We start from the raw sequence: 24,814 nt of genomic DNA on the forward strand, positions 1-24,814 counted from the left end.
GAGGAGGAGGAGGACGAGGTGGAGGAGGAGGTTGTTAGAGCAGGGGATGGCCGCAATACGCGTGCAGGATTTGCGCCGCTCCATCCTAATCGGAGCGACGCGTCCCAAACAGGTAGCGCTGCACTGCGCGTTCGCCTATTGCGCGCTCTCGTCGACGCACGTCATCCGGCCCGCTTCTCGCGCGCTGGTTAAAAAGAAGACGGGAGAGAGGAGACGGGGCGAGCACGTGAGCGCGCGGAGAGAGGGATAGAGAGAGAGAGAGAGGGAGAGAGAGAGATTCACACACGACTAAACTTGGTGCTACTTTTTTTTGCGCACCGCTTGAACGGGATTTAACGAGGAAACCGGCTAAGAGTCAATTTTTGGATGCGTATTTTTTACATTATGAAACGAAACGTTTTTTCACGTGTCGGACAATGCAAAGCCGCACTTGTAGCCTGATTTATTGCCGTGAATTTGTTGGTTTATTTCCTTTTTGATATACACGTGATATTTGATTTCGAAGTTACTTTATCAATTTATTTTTAAGTTAATAATAATTGTTTGTGCGGAAAAATAAACCTTTTTTTTCTTGCAAACGTCTTTCCGAATCAACCAGATTTCTTATAATCCTTTACACATACACACACACACACACATATATATATATATATATATATATATATATATATATATATATATATATATATATATATATATATATATATATATATATATATATATATATATACGTACGTGTATATATATATATATATATATATATATATATATATATATATATATATATATATATATATATATATATATATATATATATATATATATATACACATACATATACAAAAATTCTTTCCTCTGCGATGAGGCATCTGAAGTTTGTGCTGATACTGTTGATCGCCGCCACCGACCTGTGGGAGTGCGCGGACGCCAAGTGGGGCGATAAGGGCGAGCTGAGTCCGCGCAGGCGGAGATGCTACGACGGAAGTCTGCCGAGGCGCCTGAAGAAGAAGGAGCGCAAAGTGGCCGCCGGCGGGGGTGGTGGTGGCGGCAGCAGCGACGGGGACGTGTGCTCCGCGCTCTACCCGCGCGCCTCGTGCTGCCCGACCCGCAGAGTCCCGCACCGGACAGACCCCACGGTAACCCACACGCACACACGGCTCATGCATGCTTGTTTTTACCCTCACGTCATGCTCGTGCTCTCTAGTCAAAGCAAAGTGCAATCCTGTTTTCATACACCTACCTGGTCGCTCAGTGGTTAAGACGTTCCGATCGGAAGGTTGTGAGTTTAAATCCCACCACCTTTAAGATGTCACTGCTGGGCCCTTGACCAAGGCCCCAAACTTTAAATTGTATAAATGAGATAATTGTAAGTCACGTTAAATAAGGGCATCTGCTAATTAACGTGTTTTTGCAGTAGAGTGGAGTTAAGGGCCTTGCTCAAGGGCCCATTAATGGCTTGGTTGAATTTTCTTTTTAGTGATTTAGCGTTACTGAATTTAGTGATACCGAGTTTTGAACCCACAGACCTCCTGATCAGTAACCCAAAGCTGTAAATACTAAGCTACCGCTTATATAGTTAAATGTTTCCTGGTAAACCCTAATAATTTATGCTTTATGAACATAAAATAAACTCTAAATATAAAAATGGATATGAATTAACCTCTAACCCTACTCGTTAACCCAAACCCTAACCTTTACAACTTTTACATAAAAAAAAAAATCGAATCACGTTATGAATGCATTTTTTTTCCGGTGTACACTTGACTAAAAAGCATCCTGAAAGCATTCTAAAAAGTTGGACATTACTGAAAGCATCTAAAAACCTTTTTTTTTTCATTTAAATTATTACGTGTTCATGCATATTGTACTTAAAAGCGGAGCACTCATAAGCTTTGCAACATGTCAAGGTGGGTCTAAAAAAACTCATTAAATATTTCCACCTCACCAAAAAGAATGTTTAAGTCATCAACTGTACTTCTGCAAGGTTCGTACGATTATTAATTTCACAGCAGTTTCCTACCTGTTTCATGCATCGTTTTGTAAATGTTTGTGATTATTTGGCATTTTTTATGCATGCACCCAATCTCTATAGTATGTACCTGTCCGGTCCAGTCATTCTCTATTATTAACTATTATTCTCCAACCACCACCTGAACAAATCACGTGTAAACACCTGATGATTTCCAGCACACAAGTTTCTATTTGAATGCAGATTTAGTGTTTAATTGCCTGGTCTTCTGCACCGGCAAACTGAGTCCTGTTGGCTACATGCTTAAATTCAACCATGGAACAAATTAAAACCAAGGTTTGTGATTCTATAGTGAATTCACAGCAAAAAAAAAAAAAAAAGCAAAAGGTGCCCCCTTTCTCATGTAAAAGCCCTCGGTTCGAGCAGCCCATGCGGCTGGGTGGCATTACACTTTAGTAGAAAAAAAGCCATATTGCATCATTTCATTTGCTCAAGTCATGCAAATAAGAGTGGTTCTGAATGGAACAAAAACAGGGAGTGGACATCTCCTCCTCCACGCTACACTGCCCACACACGGAGTCTTTTGAGCCGATGGCAAAAGAATAACAACAACACCATTGTGTTTGTTAGTTTCACTAATGGCTGGAGCTGGAGAACATCACTCTCTCGAGTGCTTGGCCCTGGCCAAGTGTTAATGCCGTGGGGAGAGCGTCCTGCTACCCCACCCCCCTCGCTAACTTACACCTATTCTCCCCGAGGGACTAAAAGTGTTTGGCTTAAGCCTTTAAACACCCGCCAGAGTTCTGGCTCCTTCAGAGAACCAGATAGTAAAAAACAAAAATAGCCAGGTTTATGTGATGTCCCACTAAAATATTCTGTTTATATCTGCGCATCATGTCTGGTGCTGGTTTAGTGAAGAAGAAAACTCCATATTTACACCCTCTGGACCTCTCTATGATGTAATGTGACTCCTTGGCCTCCTGGTTGCCTCTTACCGTGTGGCCTTGTGGGACTTTGGCGGCCTCCATTGTTTAAGGATGAATGACAAGCAATTGTTTTCAAGTGTGTCTTTGTGTGTTTATATGTTTGTTCTGGTAATCTCACTGACAAAGGGAATTGTGCAGATCTTAATAAGTAACCTCAGCAGCTGCAATGGCTGATGAATGAAAAAAAAAACATATGATGGCAATGATAATACAAAGCCTAAGCAACATTTATTGAAGGAAAACCGGTCCTGGGAAATGCACCGAACAGAACTTTTCAAAGTGCAATTGGATCGAGGGAAGTTTTAAAACAAGTTTATTCCATGTTCAGTGTTTGTTTAATGGGTCATTTAAAACATGGCTATTCATGTTTACCTTGTTGTATGACTTGGCCATCGTTCTTGTTAAGTAATGGAAGCAATATATTCATGAAGGAACTTGTCAGGGAATGATGTCTGACTTAAAAAGGCTGAAATCTGCATTACTTTCACTGATGCTTGTTCACCCTGTTTGAGGAAATGCTTTAAAATTTTAGAGCACATGTAGGTGTTTTTTTTTCCCTACCCCAACAAACAAAGGTGCTCTTGTTTGTGGTACGGGTGATGCCATTACTGGAGCCTATCCCAACAGCATATGGGCACTGGGCATGCTTGAGAGCGCACAAATGCTCCTCTCCAAGGACCATGTGCCAGTCCATGGCTCACTAAATCAATAGGCAGTTTAGTGCAGGAGAACTGGTCCTTGATGTGCTGGAGAAACTAAGGAAAAGCTCTAAAACAGGACAGGAGAGGAGCTTGAGATGTTCGGAAGATCTGAATGCGTTTAGCTTCATTTGCTGGCATCTTCATCTTCATTGATTTGCTTCGGTGCAACCCTAGAATTGTAGGATTTTACATAGACATTTTCATCGCTGTGTTTTCTTACTTCTGTAACCGCCAACCACTTAAATGTCTTTCAGTGCTCAATTTGGCTTAATTATAGACTTAATTCTAAAGTTAAAAACCCCAACTTTTGTGGCTGTAGGTTCCTGTTTAAAAGGCTGGGGGCCACAGCTTTAATTGACTTGGACAGACTGATAATTTGTTGATCCCAGCGGTGAAATGATGTGCCTGTCTATCTCTAAATTGGTGTTTACACACGGACCTCACACAGAGCAGGCGAGTGGTACCAGGCGGCTGCTGCTGGGCCACAGGCGCACGCCTGTGGAGCGGAGGCCCATTACACTGTTGTTTTATTACAGCTAATTTGTTACGTAAATAAGCCTGCTAATTTTCTCGGCCCCAATCTATTTGTTTGCATTTGTTTGCTTGACTTAAAAGAACTCAGAATGAATTTGTTTTGTTTTGTTTTGTTTTCCATTTAGCTTTGCTGGGTCCTTTTTTTAGCATGGAATGCACTGTGCAAGTTTAGATCGAACTGATTTCAATTGTTTGTCAAAATCTATGAAATAAATATCGAAGGTGAATTAGTTCTATCAAGTGGCTCAGGAATCTTTGTGAATATTAAATCATGTTTTTTAAAGATGTGTCCATCAAATATATGTTTTATTCTGCTGTAAACCACTTGGCCTATCAAACTGACCTCAAAGCCTTAAAAAAACTGTAAAAACTAAATCAACAAATGTCAATCAACACAATTGTAAATATACTCCAATCAGGCTTTTTACAATAAAAATTGACTCCCCAAAAGCAGCAAGATTCAAAAAGTCAGGGGACTAATACCAAAGCCAGAGAGAGTCAAAAGCCAGACCCTTATCCCAATACCATCCAGGCTCACCTCAATACCAATGAGAGTACTAGACTCAGCACAGTTCCAGTAAGACTTTTCCTAGTTTCAGTCAGAATATTCTGCAGTCACACACTTATCGTCCACAAAAACCCAAGACCCAATCACCCCTAAAGACCAGTAATATTCCAAAAACCAGAACCTTATCCCAATGACACCAAACACTGAGTAAACAATGTCAACAAGACTCACTCATTTCCTATAAGTGTCTACGACCAGGTAGACACACCCCAAAGTCAATCAGATTCACTCCAAATCCCATCATCCAAAAGCCTTTCAAGACACCCCATAGTATGCCATCCAAACGCTTTTTTTTTATCAATAATCTTTAGCGAAATCTAAAATGTTGATGCATTAATACTGGCCACCTGATCTTCTCAGATATTTTCCTCCAATAACACGGAGTGTTCCAGACTGCTGGAGGAGATCAAGTGTGCCCGATGCTCACCAAATGCCCAGATGCTTTTCCACTTATCCGAACAAGAGCCGGCACGGCACCGTGAACCAGACCTGCCACGTCTTTGCCTGGACTACTGCCAAGAGTTCTACTACACCTGTAGGGGACACATACCAGGTAACACAAACCGACACAAAAAAAAATTCAACCAGAAACCCATATTTGATGCTTCAGAGCTGTTTATAAGACCAACGCTTGCAAACCTTAAATGGCAGTGTGGAATTGCACAGCACTTTAATTTGTTCCCAAACAAAAATGAACCGAATGTTGTAACAGAAATGGCTTAGCTTACACTGTGTTCAACAACGTTTCAGCAAACATCCAATACCGTGTTTATTCCGAAGGTCTTTTCACTGTATAATACAACTCCTAAGCTCGGTGAGCGCATGGTCGTTTACAGCATGCATGCTTCGCCTCAAGCCAAAGAACAAGACGTCAGAGCCAAACCCTTTCCAAATGTTTGAATACAATCCCAGCAAAGGTTAGAATACAAGGATTATCATTCCACAGATGCTACGCAAAGACAATGTGCAAAAAGGTATTGCCTTATCCCATAGCGGCGGCCACTGTTTATGGGTCACACAAATAAATATGGTGCTGTAGGGCTACTGCCAAACCCTAACAAAGCCGACTGATTAGTACTGGCATCCAGGACGTACCACTTGTCTTGTTTCTCCTCACAATGCCATCCCACGCCTTGGAAAGGTTCTATAAGCCGCTCGAGCCCTGCCTTTCTGTCCTTTCAGTTAAAGGATTATGTGAATGTCTAAATATTTCAGCTTTTTAAAAATTATTTTGGTACGTTCTAAAACACAGCAGAATCCTCTTGGATTCATGCTACTTGTATATTATGGTACAAAATCTAGCATCAGTCTTCAGTGTTAGCACAGCAAACTTCGGCCATAAAGTCAAATCACAAGTGGTGTTCTCACACGCTGTCATGTCGCAGCTGTCAGACACACCTCAGCAGCCATGAGTGGACACACACACACACACACACACACACACACACACACACACACACATACACACAAACCCAAACAAAGCCCGACAATAGATGCGAACGATCGGTTTAATGACAAGTTCCTTTTTTTCTTATTCCTGGCAAGCATCTGTGTTTTTGTCAGTGGAGCCTGGGTGCACGAGCATGACTAAGGTCTAGACAAGGCTGACCCTGACACCTTGCCCTAGTACACGATGCGGCTGAAAATACCAGCTGTTTTTAAGACAGCCGTCTGCTTCAGCAGTTTGTTTTTCCTGCCGGTGCGTTCAAGAACGTGAAAAAGCAATCGAGAAAATCGCGCCGTTTAAACGCCAGTTAAACAGCAGCCGCAGGGTTTATGTTAATTTCTCCATAGCATGAATGGCATTACGAACAAACTTCCTGTGTTTGCCTGGGTGTGTCACCATGCAGGGCCACAACTGTCACTGCTTGGCACATTCCATCAGATGGGATGGTATGTAGATTAGACAGGGGGCTGATACGCAAGCAGGCCACACACATGCACACTTATGCACACTTATTCACAAACAAATCAGTCATCCTGAACACTTCGTTGGTCAAGCGTACTGAAAACGATCGAGAAAAAAAAAATGTTGCGGTAAAAGTCCCAGTCTGAAAGCGCCGCAGACTAAAGACCAGAAGTCCACAAACCTCAGCTCTCCTCCTCGACTTCTTCCTCCCTCCTCCCCTCTTGTTCTCTTTCAAAATCAGCATATGTGGTGACGAATGACACATTTATTTTTCTACAAAGGTTGTGTATATGTAAAACTGCTGAAGTGCATCAAGATGTCAAGTACTTTGGGTGGCCACCCAGGTTGCTCTGGAAGATAACCAGATGGAAGTATAACCATAGAAGCGGCGATGTGGACAGTCTCGCTCTCAGAGCAGAGTACAATAAAACTGGGCTGTGCTGTGTGGACGCTCAGACAGTGTGTGGCCACATAGTAATTTTGCCATATGCTTAGGCAAGTTGTTCACTATAAATGGCCCAAATTAGAACAGGTTTTTTTTTTTCTTCAAGTACATATAATTTATTTTTAAGTGAACATTTCTATAATCTGGGGCTTTTTTCCTTCTGCAATTTCTTATACATACAAGACTGAAATTAAAAGAAAAACTCTTTACTCCCTTTTCCACCGTGCTGATTATATATCAGTATCATAAAGATCAGAGCACTAAGGATGGCATGCTTCACACTGATGAGCTCGATTAGGTAGGTAATGCTACACGGCATGATAGTATAGGAAGATAATAAAGGATTGGGGTGGTGTGATATCGACGTACGAGAATAATAATTATTTCCAATAACTGCATGTTTTATAAAGCATTTTTTTGTTTTTGTTAAATTGAAGTAAGCTGCAAATCTTTATATAAGCTAAAATGATCACGTGACGGACAGGATTTCTAGCAAGGATTTTGTAGCTTACTTTTTGAATGCTATAAAATGCTATATAGTGTCCTACAAAAAGCATAAAATGCATTGCTATTCATTTTTTTTTTATTATTTTAAAGAACTTCTGGATTTGCCTGTATAGATGTATAGATTCATCAATGCCCTCATCCACAAAAGGTCATGAATTAGCACTGATCCAAATGATGAATTGTTTTCCAATAATAGCACATAATGTAGTATTTTTGCCCTTTTATACCAACAATAGTTGCAAATATTTACAATTGTTAATTTGCAAATGAATATAATACATTAAGCTTGTTTATAGTTTTAATATTGTGGAAACGTCCACAAAACCAGTTATCCAGTTTCCTGTTATCAAGCATGCTATCCAGAAAACTTTGTTTCCCTTCTGTTTTTAAGTTAATAAGGCACAAAAATTGCAAATCTAAAATCTAAAACATTTTCTCTCTAAATAGAAAGCTAACTAAAAGGAAAATTTTAGTTAGGTATTATATACATGTATTGCGATGTATAATATCCTTACTGCCAATATCACACAATACTGTTAATATTATTGTACAAGCAACAATTTTCCTTCTTAATTTATTCAAATTCTAGTGGTTGCAAAATTACTTGGTTAATTATTGTTACTTGTTAAAAACCTAATGAATGCTAATGACTTAGCTCAATCCTACACCAACCTGAGAAGAGTCTGGAAGTCTGGATTGTGCAAAATGTATACTAAATGAGCTTCATGATCATTTAGGTCTATGTCTGGATCCTAATGATTTTTTCCAACATATCCAGGAAATGAGTGTTAAATCCTACAGGCCATGTTATAGGCAACAGTCTGTGAGCTGTTAGATTGACTCATATGGATTGACTTTATATTACAATATTACAGATTTTTAATAGATAAATATGGAGATATTTAATATAAGCAGCTGGTCAACCTATGGTACATGGTTTTCTTCCATTTATCTACATTTTACACACTTGTGTATTGCTGTATTGCTATTTTGTTATCTAAAGCGACTTTGACACGGGATACGACTGATAGGGTAGTAATGGATATATTATAGCCAGAAATAAATGCTGGATAGATATCACAGAAAACACACACATACAGCAAGAACTTTTTTTGTCAATCACCATTTTTGTAAAATGGTTAAAAGGTGACTAAGCATCAGCATAGTTTAGCTAGCGGCACTTCACGTGACGGACAGGATTTCGAGCAAGGATTTTGTAGCTTACTTTTTGAATGCTATAATTTCTCATTTGCTATATAGTATCCTACAAAAAGCATAAAATGAATTGCTATTCTTTTTTTTTTTTTTTTATTAATATTATTCTAAAGAACCTCTGGATTTGCCTGTATAGATGTCCCTATTCATCAATGCCCTCATCCACAAAAGGTCATGAATTAGCACTGATCCACTTCGGCAGAGGTTTCCTAGCCTATAAACGGTAACTTTTACGGGCTTCTTATCAATCCTTCAGCACTACAGACACCCCAGTCCACTTCCAGACTAGGTAGTAAAGGCAATTATGGCTTTGCCTCACTCCGTCGCACTGCTGTGACCCAGCACTCGCGCTAGCAGGCCTGAGATAACCACTTGCGCGTGGGTGGCATGGCTGAGTGTGTATGTGCGTGTGTCTTTGATCTCCCTGTTTTGTTTAGATGTTTAGGGATATCCTATCACCTCAGTTGTTGGTGTGGTCACCCCCAGCACCAGCACCAGCGCATACACACAAACACCCACTCCTCAGGCGCGCAAAGGGAGAAGATGAAAGTAAGGAGGGGAGCGTGTTTATGTTTGTTTTGCCCTCCCTAGCAGACGCTCCTTTCAGCGAGGCTTTAGTTTAAGAGGAAATTTGTTTATTAGGTCGCCATGGAGCTGTTAACAACTTACAATCTTACAAAGACCACTGTAAAGCCTTACCAAGTAGGCCACGATTAGGTTTTAGAATTCCCACTTCCTAAGTTTGCGTGTTGTGGGCTTTTCTGATCCTTCGACATTCATGTTGGCTGTTAATCGAGGAATAAATCAGTGTTTCCCCTGATAGCAAGCAAGCAAGAGCTAATCTGCGCAGCACAATCAATCAAATTTTAGTGTTCATTTATCATTTCTTTGAATTTGACTGACATGTTCCAGATGAAAAATGTGCTTCAGACTGAATGTTTGACAAGTTTGAGTTTGACATGCTCACTTTTGTTTAAACCCTCCACATATGTCTAAATGAAGTGTGTAATATCTCTCTGCTGTATGTGGTGATAGTTGGACGATTCCATGATTGTGGTGTAACTAAACTTTATTTTTATGACTTTTAACCTTAAAAAAACAAGCATTTACTCCTTCTGAAAAACAAAACAAAACATTGTAGTTTTTGTCATGAAGACATCTGCATTCTGTTTCTTCCCTGAGTAACAGGGTTGAAAGTAACAAATCTTTAGCATCTAATAAGCCAAACAAACACATGCAGGTATCATCCATGCTAATAGAATACAAACTTTATTTTTAATCCATTTTCAAAGTCAGTCAATAGCACAATATATTTTAACTTACTTTTCTTCTTTCCATGATCTTGCAGAAATTCAGAAGACAAAACCTCCTGTAGAATGATTTTGGAGGAATATTTCAAATATTTCATGGCCTGAAGCTTGTGGCTGTGTAAATGTTATTATTAAAATAAATCAGTAAATCAGTAAAATCAGTAAAATAAGTCAAATAAAATAATATATAATATATATAAAATAAAATATTTATATATATATATATATATATATATATATATATATATATATATATATATATATATATATATATATATATTTATATTTTATAAAAAAAGATATATATTTTAATTATTTATTATTATTATTATTATTATTATTATTATTATTATTATTATTATTATTATTAATATTATTATTATTATTATTATTGATTTCTGTTACACATTGCTTGCATTTTAGTTTGTTTGGTAAAGGACATTTTAAAATTTATTGTATTTGTAAATGCAATATCAGTGGTACACTTACCATGGTCTCACCTATGTTGCGGATTTGAGGTTCACGAAACAAATGTTACAGTGAGTTGTTCTAAATGCTAAAGTGTGCATCTTCATGTCCAAAAAAATCGCACCAGAACCACAGATGGGATTTAGCTTGAGCCTGTGGTGAGACGTCTCGAACTGTGTGAGCTTGCCTGGGGAACAGCTTTAACTACAGGGGATTCTGCTGGTCTTGGAGGTGATGACATCATCCTCCAAGACTCGCGTGGTGTCTGTTTCAGGCTGAGCACGGTTGTCTGTCTGTGTTTGGCAGAGCTCTTCCAAGCCGATGTAGACGAATTCTGCCAGTACTACGGGCGGAGGAATGGGGGCCTATGCTTTCCCGATTTTCACCGAAAGCTACTGCGTGGGCAGGACTCCAACTACCTGGGAGATGAAAGATTAGAAGTAACCAACAGGTATGTATAAAAGGACAGTTAGATTTTATTGATTTATAGGTTTGCTTCCTTAATGAGAGCAATCCCGGATATTTAAAGTTCCAGACAGTTTTTGTAGCAATTCTGCAGCAGTTAATTTCAAATTGATGATTTTGAAAATTGTATTCATCAACCCTTATCAGATCCATCTTTCCTGCTTTCCTGGATAAGACCATAGGTCACTGATGTCCCACCATGCATGAATGAGCCTACATGTAAAAATATTCCCGCTTGTGCTTTCAGCCTGGCTTGATGCCCCCTCCTTCCCATGGCCGAGCCACGTTTGTTTGTCTAGTGCTGGTTTAGCCAGCATTAAGGGCACAAAGAAAGTGCTTATACTGCTCCTGCTCTGATCTGGACCAGTGGGCTTTGAAGCTTATGTGAAAAGACATGGTGTGGGACGGTCTCTAAAAGCAGCTATCTCAGCTGATAGAATCAGAGGAGCACCAACAAACAGGGTCTGTCTTTTGAAAAATGGTTCAGCCTAAAGACCCCAACTGTTTGAACACATTAATGTATTCATTGGTATTCATTGATATTTATTGATATGGTAACAAATTTAGTTTTTTTAATGTTAATTTAGTTTGCACTTATTTAGTACACTTTGATCCATCCCGTAAAATTATTGCTCATTTGTGCAGTTCATGAACCCTGCACAAAGTAAATTACTGTTTAAAAAATCCATACCCATGTTTCATAATAATTGTTTTACAACTTGCATAAGACAAAATTTCAATTTGTCATATCCAAAAAAAAAAACTTTTGTTTTTATTTTTTTTATTTTCCAGACACAGAAGTTTATTTCGCCTGTTATTCTAACCAAATCTGATCTAATGTATGATTGATAGAACAAATCCTTCACATCATAACAGTTTCTTCACCTGAAGTAAACTTCTGTTTATAAATTGGAAAATCTTCATTTGTTTATATGCACCAAACTAGGTCATTTTAAAGTATGAAGATTTACTTTGACCAAACAAATATATAAATGTATAAATGTTAAACTTTATTTTCATTGACAAATCCTCCCTTATCATGAATAAAAGCTTCACACACTCTTGGCATTCAGACAGCTTGTTTCTCCAAACATTTAGCTGAAACACTTTGCCATGCCTCTTGGAAAACCTGCCAAAGATTTTCTTTGCTAGTTGGATATTTCTATCTGGCCTTGCAAACCAGTTCATCCCAAAGCAGTTTTATAGGATTACAGAATCCTGAAGTGTTATCCAAAATAGATAACACTTCACGTATGGTCATATGGACGTATGGTCATTGTCTTGTGTTATGGTAAAGTTGGCCAATGAGCCGCAGTCCAGGCAGAATTGCATGGTATTGAAGTATGAAATGGCAGCCATGTTGGTTTAGTATTCCTTACACCTGGAATAGGTCTCCAACCTTCCCTGCTTGGAACAAACCCAACCATTAAGCTTTCACCTCCATGTTTGATAGTGAGGATGAGGCAGTCTGCTAACATCTCTCCTGTTCTTCATCTTACACTCTTCTGTTTGAGGCAAAATGGCCCATTTGGACTCCAAAAAAGTTTCTCCATCATTCATTGTCCAATTCTTATTTATTTTGGACTTTTACCTAGTCTGTTGCATATAAACAAAAATAACATTCATGTGTCTCAAAAAACATAAAAGACTACGTGTTTCCCAACTTTCCACAGGCTCTGTAACAGATTTTTCACTGTCTAAACACTAAATTGGTAAACAAGAGGTGTAAAAGTTATTTCTAATGATCTGACCGAGCTGCTCTCATTAACAGGAAGCATAAGCACAACTGCTACTGTGCTCAGGAGATCTTGAGTGGGCTACGGCAGCCCGTGGCCATGGTGCATTGTGGGGATGGATCACAGCGCCTCTTCATCGTGGAGAGGGAAGGCTTTGTCCGCATCCTCACTCATGATATGGAGCTTCTTAAAGAGCCGTACCTGGACATCCACAAACTAGTGCAAACTGGGATCAAGGTAAGAGACATTATGGATGACTTAAATGCTAGTGGGTGGAACAGTGTAAACATGTTTTGTTTTGTATTTTTGGCTCAGGAAAAAAGCACAGTAGACTTTTAGCAAGGCTTATACTATCTATGGGCATCTGGAAAAACCTGGTGAGCATTGCATGGGCTTAATTCAATTGCTAAAAATCAGTCGAAAAATTTGGTTTCAAATAGAAATTGGGTTTTTCTAGTAATTATATATTTTGACACCCACCACCAACATATTACAATAATGAAAACTTTCACATGGCAAAAACAATCTAATATTGTTAAAAATTATTTGTCATAAAATTCATATAAAGTTAGTAATCATAATCATGATCATTAAGGAGTTTTGAGTATTGCATGGTCCAACTTTATTTACAGAAGCATTTAGGGGAAAAATAATGCTATATATATATAAAAATATAAAAATATATATATATATATATATATATATATATATATATATATATATATATATATATATATATATATATATATAATTTTATATATATATATATATATATATATATATATATATATATATATATATATATATATATATATATATATATATATAAAAACTATAACCATATGGTTCAGGGACCTTTGTGATTTGTATTACCTAAACTCATCATGGAAGCACCTTGCTTCCATGTAAACACATGTAAACACATGTCTTTAGTGTCTGGCATGGTCATAAATTGTTTGGGGAGAAAAGTGCTTCTTTAACTATACACATTGCACATCTTCATGGATTTGCAGGAAGATGTGGAAATGTCTGTATTGTAAAACAATTTGCACCTACTGGAGATCCAGCAATCCTGGCTTTCCACAATAGGAGAAGTTGGATCTTCAGTTCTGACAGGATGCCTTACAGCAAATGCATTTTCAGGACATATTCTCATACTAAATTAAAAAGAGATCTATCAGGTTTGTACAAAAACCTACAGCAATACATTATATAATCTACCTCGCTCTTTGCATTGTTCCCTTCGATCCTGGAACCTTAAAAAGCTCAAGCAAGGTATGATGTTGGCAAAAAGCACAAGATGGAACAATGTTAATAGCAACATATGGTAGTGGCAACGGGAAAATGTAAAAGAAAATCTAATTTTACTGTTATTACCTCAAGAATGCTTTCTAGTGTATAATTAAGCCCACTTTTTGTCTTACACTGATTGATAATGTAAGCAAAACATAGCAGAACATTCTACGTGCTATCACTTGACAAACTTGACAAAGTTTTAATCATGGCCATTTTGCACAGTGCGACAGGTAATAATGAAACAAATTAAATATAAGACACTATGTATATTACATATACTTGCAGGGTATTGCATATGCAGCTGTTAATAGCGGCAATGTTATATGTTTTATTTGAGCAGAGAGAATGTGGCCACATGATTATAGGAAATCCTCCCATACGTCAATGGAAGCTTTGCCGTGTGCCACTACGGATGTTTATCTGTCCGCATTACAAAAATACTCTGTTTAAAGACATTTATTTGCAAAAGTGTCCCTAGATGGAGGAAGTGGTTGACGTTCTGACAGGAAGTTTACATATGTCGCATGCTTCTTTTACTTCCCCAGAGAGAGCGATTATGGGCTTCCGTGAATTTGACATGCGAACGCTTCGCTAGGAAGACCTTGTGCACCTTATCGTAATTAAACATAATTGGCTGTGGATCCAACACTCATTATGTCACAATTAGGGGAGTCTCAAGCCCTGGTAGTCCCCAAGAGTCCTATTCTGTAAAGTTTGGCTGCTATCGTAGAAGCTACACAGAACGGATGGTGTTTAACGCGAAGCAGCAACAGGATGTTGCTCTCTTTGTGTGCGCGGTAGGTCCCCTGGTTCCTAAGGAAAAGTAGATAGTGTTTTTATCACAACTTTGATTCTAATGTTCTATGTTTCCTCAAACCTTCAATCCTCCCGCTGCCAATTACACCAACTCAGAAACAATGGTCCGTCCACTGTGGGGAGGTCCCTCAAGCGCTGTGGGTGTTCTTGGATTAAATGGTATCTGCTGTCTTTCCAACCCCAAGGGCTCAGAAACACATGCATATCTCATCTCTGTCATCATTATTCCCGAATGATGCTTGTTTTTAGACTAGCATAGTTTGCAAGTTTACCATTGTGCCCGAAAACACAACGATTCTTCTGAACTTCTTTCTATAAGAAGAGTCAATAGCTAGTGTTTTTCCTCTCTCTTTAATTACTAAACAATCCTGCAAGCCAGTGCAATGCTTAAATGGAACAATTAAACCATGTCAGTTGACAAACAAGCCAACTGGCTAATCTGAATGGCTTGCAGTTTCTCAGTTTGCCGTTTGAAACTTTTTAAATTCTTATTCAGCTGTGCATTGTGGGATAATGATCTTGCTCGATTTAATCCTTCACGCCATCACAGCTGTTCTGTGTTTACCAGGTTAACCAGCTGCTAACATCGCCTGAATATGACAGAGCAAGACTGTGCTTAAGCACCGGTGCTTCGCCAATTAACTTGTTTTGGGTTTGCGTTGAGTCAAGCTTTTCCAGATGCCGAAATGAACTCCAGCCCTCATGGTGACACGTAAAGACCCTGAGCATGTGTTGATCTTTTAAAATATTTGTATGAGGGAGATGGTGATTAAGAGTTTAGCCTTGATTTGATGCACGTTGAATTGTTAGCAGCGAAAGCACGGGACCGCTCCACTGTTGTGTCTGCTGAACCCGGGTGCATGGCGGTGGAGATGAAGACATCTGTATGCAACGTGAGCATGGCTCTATTGCCAGAGTGAGGGCAGCCAGCTGCAATAAAGTATTTCTTGCTGAAGCAAATAGTTCACGGCATGTCATGCTCTCTGTCACACTACACACACAGCTGTTGGGTTTTTTCAGTCCGATGAGCAAGAAGGGCTCTCAGACCTGTCTGAGATAAGTACCCCAGCTTTGACAAATGTCCGTTTTCCTCCCCCTTACCCCCTCCTTTTTAAAAGATCACTTCAGGAAACGATCACTGCTGTCATCTCACTTGACTTAACTTCCCCCCAGCACTGTCTTCATCCACAGAAGAAAGTTTTGCTCTTGAAGAATATTTCCAGGCAAAGTAATATATAATAACAGGTGTAGGAGTGTGTGTTTTGGAGAAGGTAAAACACTGGATGTGTGTGAATCCCAAGCTCAGAGTTGAGGATCAAGATTTCAGCTAGCTTTTGAGGTATGCCTGTTTTTTTATTAGTTACTGGGTGATGCTTTTAAAACCTTTTTATGCAGGATTTCCCAAGCACTGGGATCAAAATGTGCACCACAGCAATGCTTAAGCTAAGCTAAGAATCACAGCTTGAAAGCTAAAAGCCAGGAAAATGGCAATGGCTACATAAAATTTAGGGGGAGTGCTGTTTAGTTTGCTTTCTGGCTCTGGTTTCACTACTGGCAGAACATTTGTAAGGGCAGGCTCTTTTGGCTATCACTTGTTTGCTTTCTTGAATCTGGATATTATAAAACAGACACACACTTGATATGCTAAAACGCTCTTTGGGAGGAGTTTTAAAGAATTTGGTGTTGGTATAATGCACTTAAAATCTAAGTCAAAAAGTGAATCCAGAAGGTTATCATAGCCGGCCTAATTCCCACTGATTAGAGTATTCTGTTATGGTTACAGTTATATAAAAAAGATATCTTACAATATGTCCAGCTTGTAAATTCCTGAGGAGGTTGCAAATACATGGTTGGAGTGTCTTGGCTTCAGTTGAGGATGCTTGTGCCAGCGTTGCAATTAAGCAGACCTGTTCAATCTGTACGAGTCTGCCAACAACTTGCCCCCATTGGTATTCCTACTCTTCTAATGATAAATGAACCACAATTGAGTGATTCTGGCTTCATTTCAGTTCACTTCAGCTGTTAATTTGTATCCAGAGGAGTGGAGTTTTCTGCACAGTATCATCACTGGGGTTTGCATTCTCCCTGTCCAGAGATCATTAAACTCCTCAATTGACGTTGTATTTGAGTTATAATATCAACCCAGCATATCAATCTGGTGGTTCAAAAACACATTTTGGTCTTTCAATTGCATTGTACCTTCCAACTACCCAATGAACCAGCATTTGATGGCAATAAAAAAACCCACAATAAAAGGTCTTGTCAAGCCTAATGAGCCCATAAGTCATTATTTATCTGTCAGCTCTTATGGCTTTCCCATTCTTGTGGTCAAATTGAAAAGACTCCGGAGTGTGATTATTCAAATGTCTGAAGATCTTTTACACACTTCTGTGTAGCATTCCAGAGATGGTGCAGACTCACGTCCACATTTGTGCCACTGGCCTGTCCAACTTGGATTAGTTCAGCACAGCCTAACAGAGCTTCTCTGACCAATTTATGGTCTGTGTGTTTTGGCTCATTCTGCAGGCTAAACCACAGAGTTAACTCAAGCAGTTCACAGAAGACCTCTCTTTACTCAGTTCCTGTGAATTATTGAAAAGGAATGCCGCATAACTGACATGACGGCATGCTGTATTTGTTTATTGGACATGCTGCATTGGCTCATTGTGGGGTGAAAACACTCCTCCCATGTTATATCCGATCCCAAAGCGCTAAATCTCGGCAATTCTTGTTCAAAAACAAGCTCGCTTGAAATGCTGTTATTCACACGTTCTGAACACATACGCCTGGCATTCTGTACATTCTTTTCATTTTCCCAACAATGCAAGAAAGAGAGATGAACGCCGACCCTGATCATTTGGCCAGGGATTGAAATGATACAGCTGCTTATTACAGCTGACGATGATGAGAAGACCACCAGAGTTGTGACAACTGATGTAGCTGCCCCTGGGGTAAAACAAAGGTTTACCTATTACACAAGAAATTTCATTGAATTTTTAAACATGTTGCCAAGACAGTGGGAGTTATCAGCTTGCTCCTTGTTTATATTTATTCTTTTCTTTTTATTTTATTCCTCTCTTAGAGGAATGAAAAAAAAGGAACAGGGGATAGGAGGGAAACAGGGTGGGAGTCGGGGTGGAATAAGGAGGTGGAGGCCCACAGCTTGGGCTGAAGGACTCCTGGGCTTTTTTGTGCTCTCTATGAACTGCCAGTGAGCTAATAAATTCTTTCAGCCTCTCGCCACTGCATCCGCGGATATCCCCCCAAAGATTACACACACAAATCACTAGTGTGGCGGAGGCTGCAGGGAGGGCCCGTGCATCATGGAGGGGCCTCACCCCGAAAATGAGCCACACATAACCAAAAGAGGGACAAGAAAGAAGGGGGTTGCTGGGAGTCAAATGTTTTATAATTGTTTGTAATGCAGTAGTCAAGGAGGTAGAAAGGAGGGCGAGAAGAAAAGAAAGCTGGAGCAAGAGGGCATGGGGGTAACTGGCTCCCATATGGAGAGAGCGAGATAGAAAAGGAGAGAATAAGAAAGAGAGGGACAGAAAGGGACACGGGGGGCCTGGCTTTAGGCCTGGCCCTACGCTGGCTTTTAAAAAGGGAACATAATTAACTTCTAGATTCTTTGTACTCCCCATCTGACTTGCAGGGAGGAGATGAAAGGGGCTTGCTAAGCCTGGCATTCCACCCCAATTATAAGAAAAACGGCAAGCTCTACGTCTCCTACACGACGAACCAGGAGCGCTGGGCAATCGGCCCTCATGATCACATTCTTCGTGTGGCCGAGTATACAGTGTCCAGGTAACAGTCAGCCACTTACGCACCGCTCACATCTCATACTGACCCATTTCCAGGGGTAGAAGGTAAATAAAATGGGTTTAATGATTGTTATTAAATGTTTCAGGATACATGTGGTTTCAAAACCAGTTTTTTTGGCTGCCAAGGATGGTGTAAAATATTTTATGACACTGATGGATGTTTTATAGAGATTTAATGGTGGTGCATAATTAAACAATTTCCTTGACTGAAATTCTTTTCTGCTGCATTGTAAAACATGGTGCAGCAAAGATAGCAACTCAATTATAGCAGTTTATGACCAATCTCAAATATTAAACACGTTATAAATAACAATCTAGCAATCAAGAGTGAACGTTTGGTTTGTTTTGCAGGATTTGTGATTATATTATGACATTCCTGCCTAAAAACATGCAAAAGATTTTCTCATTATAAAGTTCCATAAACTTTGTTTTTTTCATGAGGAAAATCATATAATTTCATAATTTTATATCATATAATTTGGCAGAAATAAACTTGATGAAATAAACCTAGACTCTAAAATGTTCTTATTGTTTTCAAGGAAAAACCCCAACCAGGTGGACACTAGGACCTTTCGAGTCTTAATGGAGGTGGCCGAGCTCCACAGGAAGCACTTGGGTGGGCAGCTGCTCTTCGGACTTAATGGACTTTTGCATATCTTTCTTGGAGATGGGATGATCACTCTGGATGATATGGAGGAGATGGATGGATTGAGGTGATTCTAACAACAATGTACAGCAGGACCATCAGCATCTAGTCATTGAGAGTCACACAAAAACACAACAGACCTTTATATATAATAGATCATTTAAAATCACTAACCCACACACTCTATAAACCTCGAAAACCATGTGATTAGAATCCAATTATGGTGTAATGAGCAGTGAGATTGTAGTGTAGGACATCTTGATCTTGTTCTTAGCTATGTGATTCTAATTCTGTAAACCTACTAAGATAGATATTTGCTATTGCAGTGACTTTACTGGATCGGTTCTGAGGGTAGATGTCGACACAGATCAGTGCTCCACTCCCTATGTCATTCCAGGGGACAACCCATACTTCAACAGCACCAATCAACCACCAGAAATCTTCGCCCATGGACTGCATGATCCTGGCAGGTGAGTGGTAATGTGAGGGTGCTTCAGAAAATGTCGGCATGCGGAACAATTCATAAATATAATGTATAAATAGAATACAGCTAAGGTTTGGTTGGAATTATGCTGGTATGGTTTGACTTGACCTCAGCTTGGAGAGAAACATCACTATACATAAATGCAACGATATATGCTATGGACATCAGACTTACCATATCTTTCCACCACCATCTATTCACTACCATCATTCAATTCACTTAAATTAATGTTTATTTGTATAGAGCTTTTAACGATGGTTTGGTCTCAAAGGAGAGAAAGAGATTTAATTAGTTTGTCCGTTATAATTGTGTGTTTGTTCCTAATTAACAAGCCAGTGGGAACTGTGGCAAGGAAAAATTTCAGGAGATGTCATGGATAGGAAACATGGAAAGAATAATCTAAGGCAATATCTTTTTGAAAGAACCCTGTTCCTCCCTCTGGGAATGTTCCATAGATGATTTCGAGGCAAACTTAAGCTGTTCTATTGGCTTACTGGTTTGTTACACATTTCTAGATTATGTTGTAATCAGAAAAACGTTCAATGGTACTTTTTCTGGTAAAGTCCTGCCTTCAGATTCTTGCGAAAACTTTTTATTATTATTATTGGAATAGTTTTTACAGTGAATGTTCTAAGTTAAATAATGTTTAGGTTAGACCAATGTAAAAAACAAAAAAAAAGTATATTGTTGCTTAATTACATTTGGAATATGCAGAAATGTGGAATTCCGCAATTAAACTCTACTACAAATGATGTATTTCACACAGCTCTCAGTGATCCTGCTATAACCTAATGGTTGCCGTAATCAGCATCCTGTTTTATTGTAGGTGTGCAGTGGATAAACTTCGCATGGACACCAATGGGAGCCTCCTGATCTTGTGTACTGATACGGCTGGAAGAAACACAACAACAGGAAGGATTCTGCAGATCAGAAAAGGGAAAGATTATGGTATGTCTATCTATCAGTGTAAAATTCTATGCATTATCTAGCCTTTGTCTTTAAGCATTAGCATTATTTAGGATACAATATGTCTCTTAAAATAACAGTATATACTTGAGACATTATCTGTGGAAGAGAAATGAAGATTATGCTTTTGAATATGATTTATCATTGTCATAGACAATTCGCATGTATTTGAAGAATTGGCACATTTCAGCACAACCCACTTAATTAATAATGAATGTTTTTTCCTTTCAAATCTAAGAATTTGCTGGTGTATATGGTCATATTTTTACCCCCATGGGCAATGTTCTTTCTAGCATATGGCCCCATGCTAGTAAATACCCCACCAGTACACGTCCCAAAGATGGTCTATGGATTGAGAAAATTACTAGTCCTTTAACACCATTAAAACATCACTGTGCTGAAAGTGTTCATTAATGGCACCCCCCACACACACACAAACACACACACACCCCACCACCACACACCCCACACACACAAACACGCACACACTTACACACACACACACACCCTCACTCAAGCTGGACGTAAAGATGCCATTTGGTGAAAAGTAGCACAGTCAGCTACTCATAAAATAAAGTTGCCTTTAATGTTTTCAAGCCATTTGTCATTAAAACATTGGTATTCAGAGAGATTGCTGGAAAATAGTTGATATATGTTACTATTTATCATGCCTTTCTTCAAGGTATGCTGGGACAGTGTAATATACCGTAATAGCAGAATGCAAAAGGGCTAAGGTCAAGATATTTAAGTAACATCTCGATAGAAATCAATGCTCTTTCCATTCTTTCAATTACTAAGCAGAATTTAAAAGTCTTTAGAATTATGGCCTGTTTTATAAATATGTTTGTATGATTTTTTTTACATAGAAAATAAACCATCCATTTATGACTTGGAGGCTAATGGTGGTGCACTCCCAGTTGGTGGATTCATCTACAGAGGCTGTCAATCAAGAAGACTTTATGGAAGTTATGTTTTTGGTGACAAAAATGGGTAAGACACTTACATCTAATACTAATAATGAATGTTAGCATGTAGTCAAATAGTAAAGGTTCCACTATTTTCTTTACATTAGTCTCTGGAATGATAAGGTTTAGAAAGTTAGTTAGTTAGTTAACTAGTTAGCATGGTAGCAGGTGATATCTTTCCAGTGGTTTCCAAATTGGTGTCCAAGATTACTTATTTCCATTCACCCCATAGAGGAAAAGGTTTTTTAGTAAAATTGAGATTGTGTCAATTGTTCCCAAACTTGTAATGCCAAATCTGTTCTCAGTGACATGATGATAAAACTTGTACCATGTTGGTATTTCAGAAAATTAAGATTACTACAGAGATCTGCAGAGGACCGACCATGGCAGGAGAAGCCATTCTGCCTTGGAAGTAGCAGTTCTTGTGGTTCCACACTAGTTGGCCAAATCCTTGGTTTTGGAGAGGATGAAATAGGTGAGTGTATTTGTTCTTTCCTTTCTTAAATAATCAATATTATCACTTTTTTAGCATAGGGTTTGAGATACAATAGAGATGTTCTAATTTTTTTCACATAATGTAGATCAGTCTCTTATAAAATAACAAATATTGTGTAAAGGATACTTGATGCAGACATAAAAATACCTTTCTTCTATGGCACATTCCATTATGACAGAGTAGTTTAACTTCCTGACACATGACTTCCTTTCTCTCTTGCTACTGACAGAAGATATGACTGAGATTCAAAGGTCAGAATGATTTGTCAGTGACTGGGGGTTTCCATTTACAATTACCTTCCCCAAACCTAACCGCAAATTTAACCTTGTGCCCAATGATAACAGCCATTCTACTCTCTAGGTCATTTATCTGGACCATGTGCCAAGTTCAGTCCATGTTAGAACATAGGGATTGTATTGCAGACCTTGCTGGAGATCAAACCTCCAAGTGACTCACGGCAGCCTGCGTTTCATCATGCTGTACAATCCCGCTTGGCCGCTTATCACCAGGGAACATGAACTTCTTGTACCAAATGCCTCAAAGAAGCAGAGCAAAGCACTATCCTTTTGCCATTCCTGCTATTGAGGTCTACAAGGAAGAACGAGAACATTTTAGTGCACATATACGAGATGTTATTTATTTAAAGAGCTTGGCTTGAGACCCAAAGGAATGCTACTTGCAAAATGCAGCTCAGAACTCCCCAAACCCAAAATCTCAATATTCAGCTGAAATTTGATCAGCAGGATCATGGTATTGGAAAGAATACTTTATTTGAAGAACAAAGGGTATTCCAGAAACAAGTTTGGAAACCAGGCATAGAAGACGAAGTAAGCCTTGCACTCACATCCTTATGGTTTTCCCATCTTTCTTTTTACCAGGTGAGGTCTACATCTTGGCATCCAGCAAAAGCTTAACCATGCAGTCACACAGTGGGAGGCTTTACAAGCTGGTGGACCCTAAAAGGTACAAAATGTTTTAATATCATTTACTTAAATGGTAATTTTTTGAGACCTACTAACCTGTAGAACATATTTCCAAACTTGTGAATACACCGCAACCAGCTAACATAAGAATATATAAAGTAACCTTGACTTACACCGATCAGGCTTATCATTTTTGGCCACCAATCAGGCATAACATTATGACAACCTGCCTAATATTGGGTTGGTCCCCCTTTTGCTCCTAAAACAGTCCTGACCAGTCGAGCATTAACTTCTTTAGCAACGTGAGCTACAGGAGCTCATCTGTTGTATTGAACCACACGGGCCAGCTTTCACTCCCCACTATTTCTTGAATAGGCTATGAATCCCCTGCCATCCTTACCAGAATATAGAGGTTAGTGTAGCTGAATAAATGAATAAACTTCATATATTCCAGAGACAAAAAAAAAAAAAGCAACGTAGTCAGCGATATCCAGCAGTAAATCAGCACTCTGTCTTCATTCCACTAATGTGAGCCTGGACCATTTCAACATCCCCTGTGATGTAATGTCAAATTATTGTCTTGTGAAATAAGACTCTGGTTTCTGTCGACCACTCATTTCCAGCGATCGCCTGCGTAGTAAGCTTACACCAAGAAGAACGGAATGAGAGCTTGGGATTATCATAGCTTTTTGACATTCTTTCGCTCTAAGTACATCATACTCTGTGTCTTTCTTTCGTTCTCTGTCTCTTGCATGCACACACACACACACAAGAACTGTGCCCCTTTAAACAAATCATCACACAACTGCCTGCCCCAGCCAACACAAATCTCAGCCATAATTGGAGAGTAAGCATACCATTTCCAAATGTTAGTGTAATGTGTTTCTAACACCAACACTGTCAGGGCAGTTCAGGCGTCACTGGTTAACTGGGGAGCATGTGTGGTCTGCTGGGATATTTTCCGAGCTTTGACAAAACTTGCACACCTGTCATCAAGAGGAGGGATGTTTTCCTTATAACGGCAGAGAACATTCATATGTCAAGGAGTGTTCAGGGACCTGAATCCACCTAAAAATCTAATCAAATACTGTACCATCAAAGATCTTGCTGTTCTGAGAACGATGTAAGCTAGTTTACTGAAAATATCTTCCTTACTGAAAATATAACTATAATTCTATGAATTGTATAAGGAACATCCTAATTATCAGTTCATTTCTTCTTTCTCTTTCTTATGATAATATCTTATTTATTGTGATGTTCTCAGCAGGTTAGAATACTCTAGAATCTAAAGAAGGGTTCTGCCCTCAATTTAACATAATCCAAAACTACAAATTCGAACTGTTTCTCTTTTTCAAAAACACAATCAGAACCAGGTCTTTTCTAAATCTTTCTAGGCAATGACAGTGCCACCCAAGTCTAACTCAATTAATTATGCAACAGATGTTTCCTCCTTGCCCAGGCCCCTCGCACTTTCTTTTTTTATTTATGTTTTCTGGCAATGCAAAATTTTTTCCGAGGAACAATTCTTTCCATGATTGATTGGGGTTGTTTAGTCTGCAGGAACGACGGTGTTGGGTGTGCTGAT

At 39.0% G+C, this 24,814-nt stretch overlaps 1 protein-coding gene across 1 annotated transcript in view; it reads left to right on the forward strand.

Annotated features, from left to right (window-relative positions):
* The first annotated feature begins 818 nt into the window (after positions 1 to 818).
* hhip (hedgehog interacting protein) overlaps positions 819 to 24,814 on the forward strand; it is a 31,700-nt gene continuing 7,704 nt past the window's right edge. The window contains exons 1-11 of the mRNA XM_083538718.1: positions 819 to 1,136; positions 5,119 to 5,311; positions 10,919 to 11,063; positions 12,849 to 13,050; positions 18,581 to 18,732; positions 19,289 to 19,462; positions 19,722 to 19,865; positions 20,706 to 20,827; positions 21,712 to 21,835; positions 22,155 to 22,285; positions 23,185 to 23,269. Coding sequence (XP_083394844.1) covers positions 861 to 1,136; positions 5,119 to 5,311; positions 10,919 to 11,063; positions 12,849 to 13,050; positions 18,581 to 18,732; positions 19,289 to 19,462; positions 19,722 to 19,865; positions 20,706 to 20,827; positions 21,712 to 21,835; positions 22,155 to 22,285; positions 23,185 to 23,269 — 1,748 coding nt within the window. The 5' untranslated portion in view covers positions 819 to 860. The remainder of the gene's footprint in view (positions 1,137 to 5,118; positions 5,312 to 10,918; positions 11,064 to 12,848; positions 13,051 to 18,580; positions 18,733 to 19,288; positions 19,463 to 19,721; positions 19,866 to 20,705; positions 20,828 to 21,711; positions 21,836 to 22,154; positions 22,286 to 23,184; positions 23,270 to 24,814) is intronic.

Source organism: Silurus aristotelis, assembly GCF_946808225.1.
Source record: "Silurus aristotelis genome assembly, chromosome: 4".
Classification (NCBI taxonomy): domain Eukaryota; kingdom Metazoa; phylum Chordata; class Actinopteri; order Siluriformes; family Siluridae; genus Silurus; species Silurus aristotelis.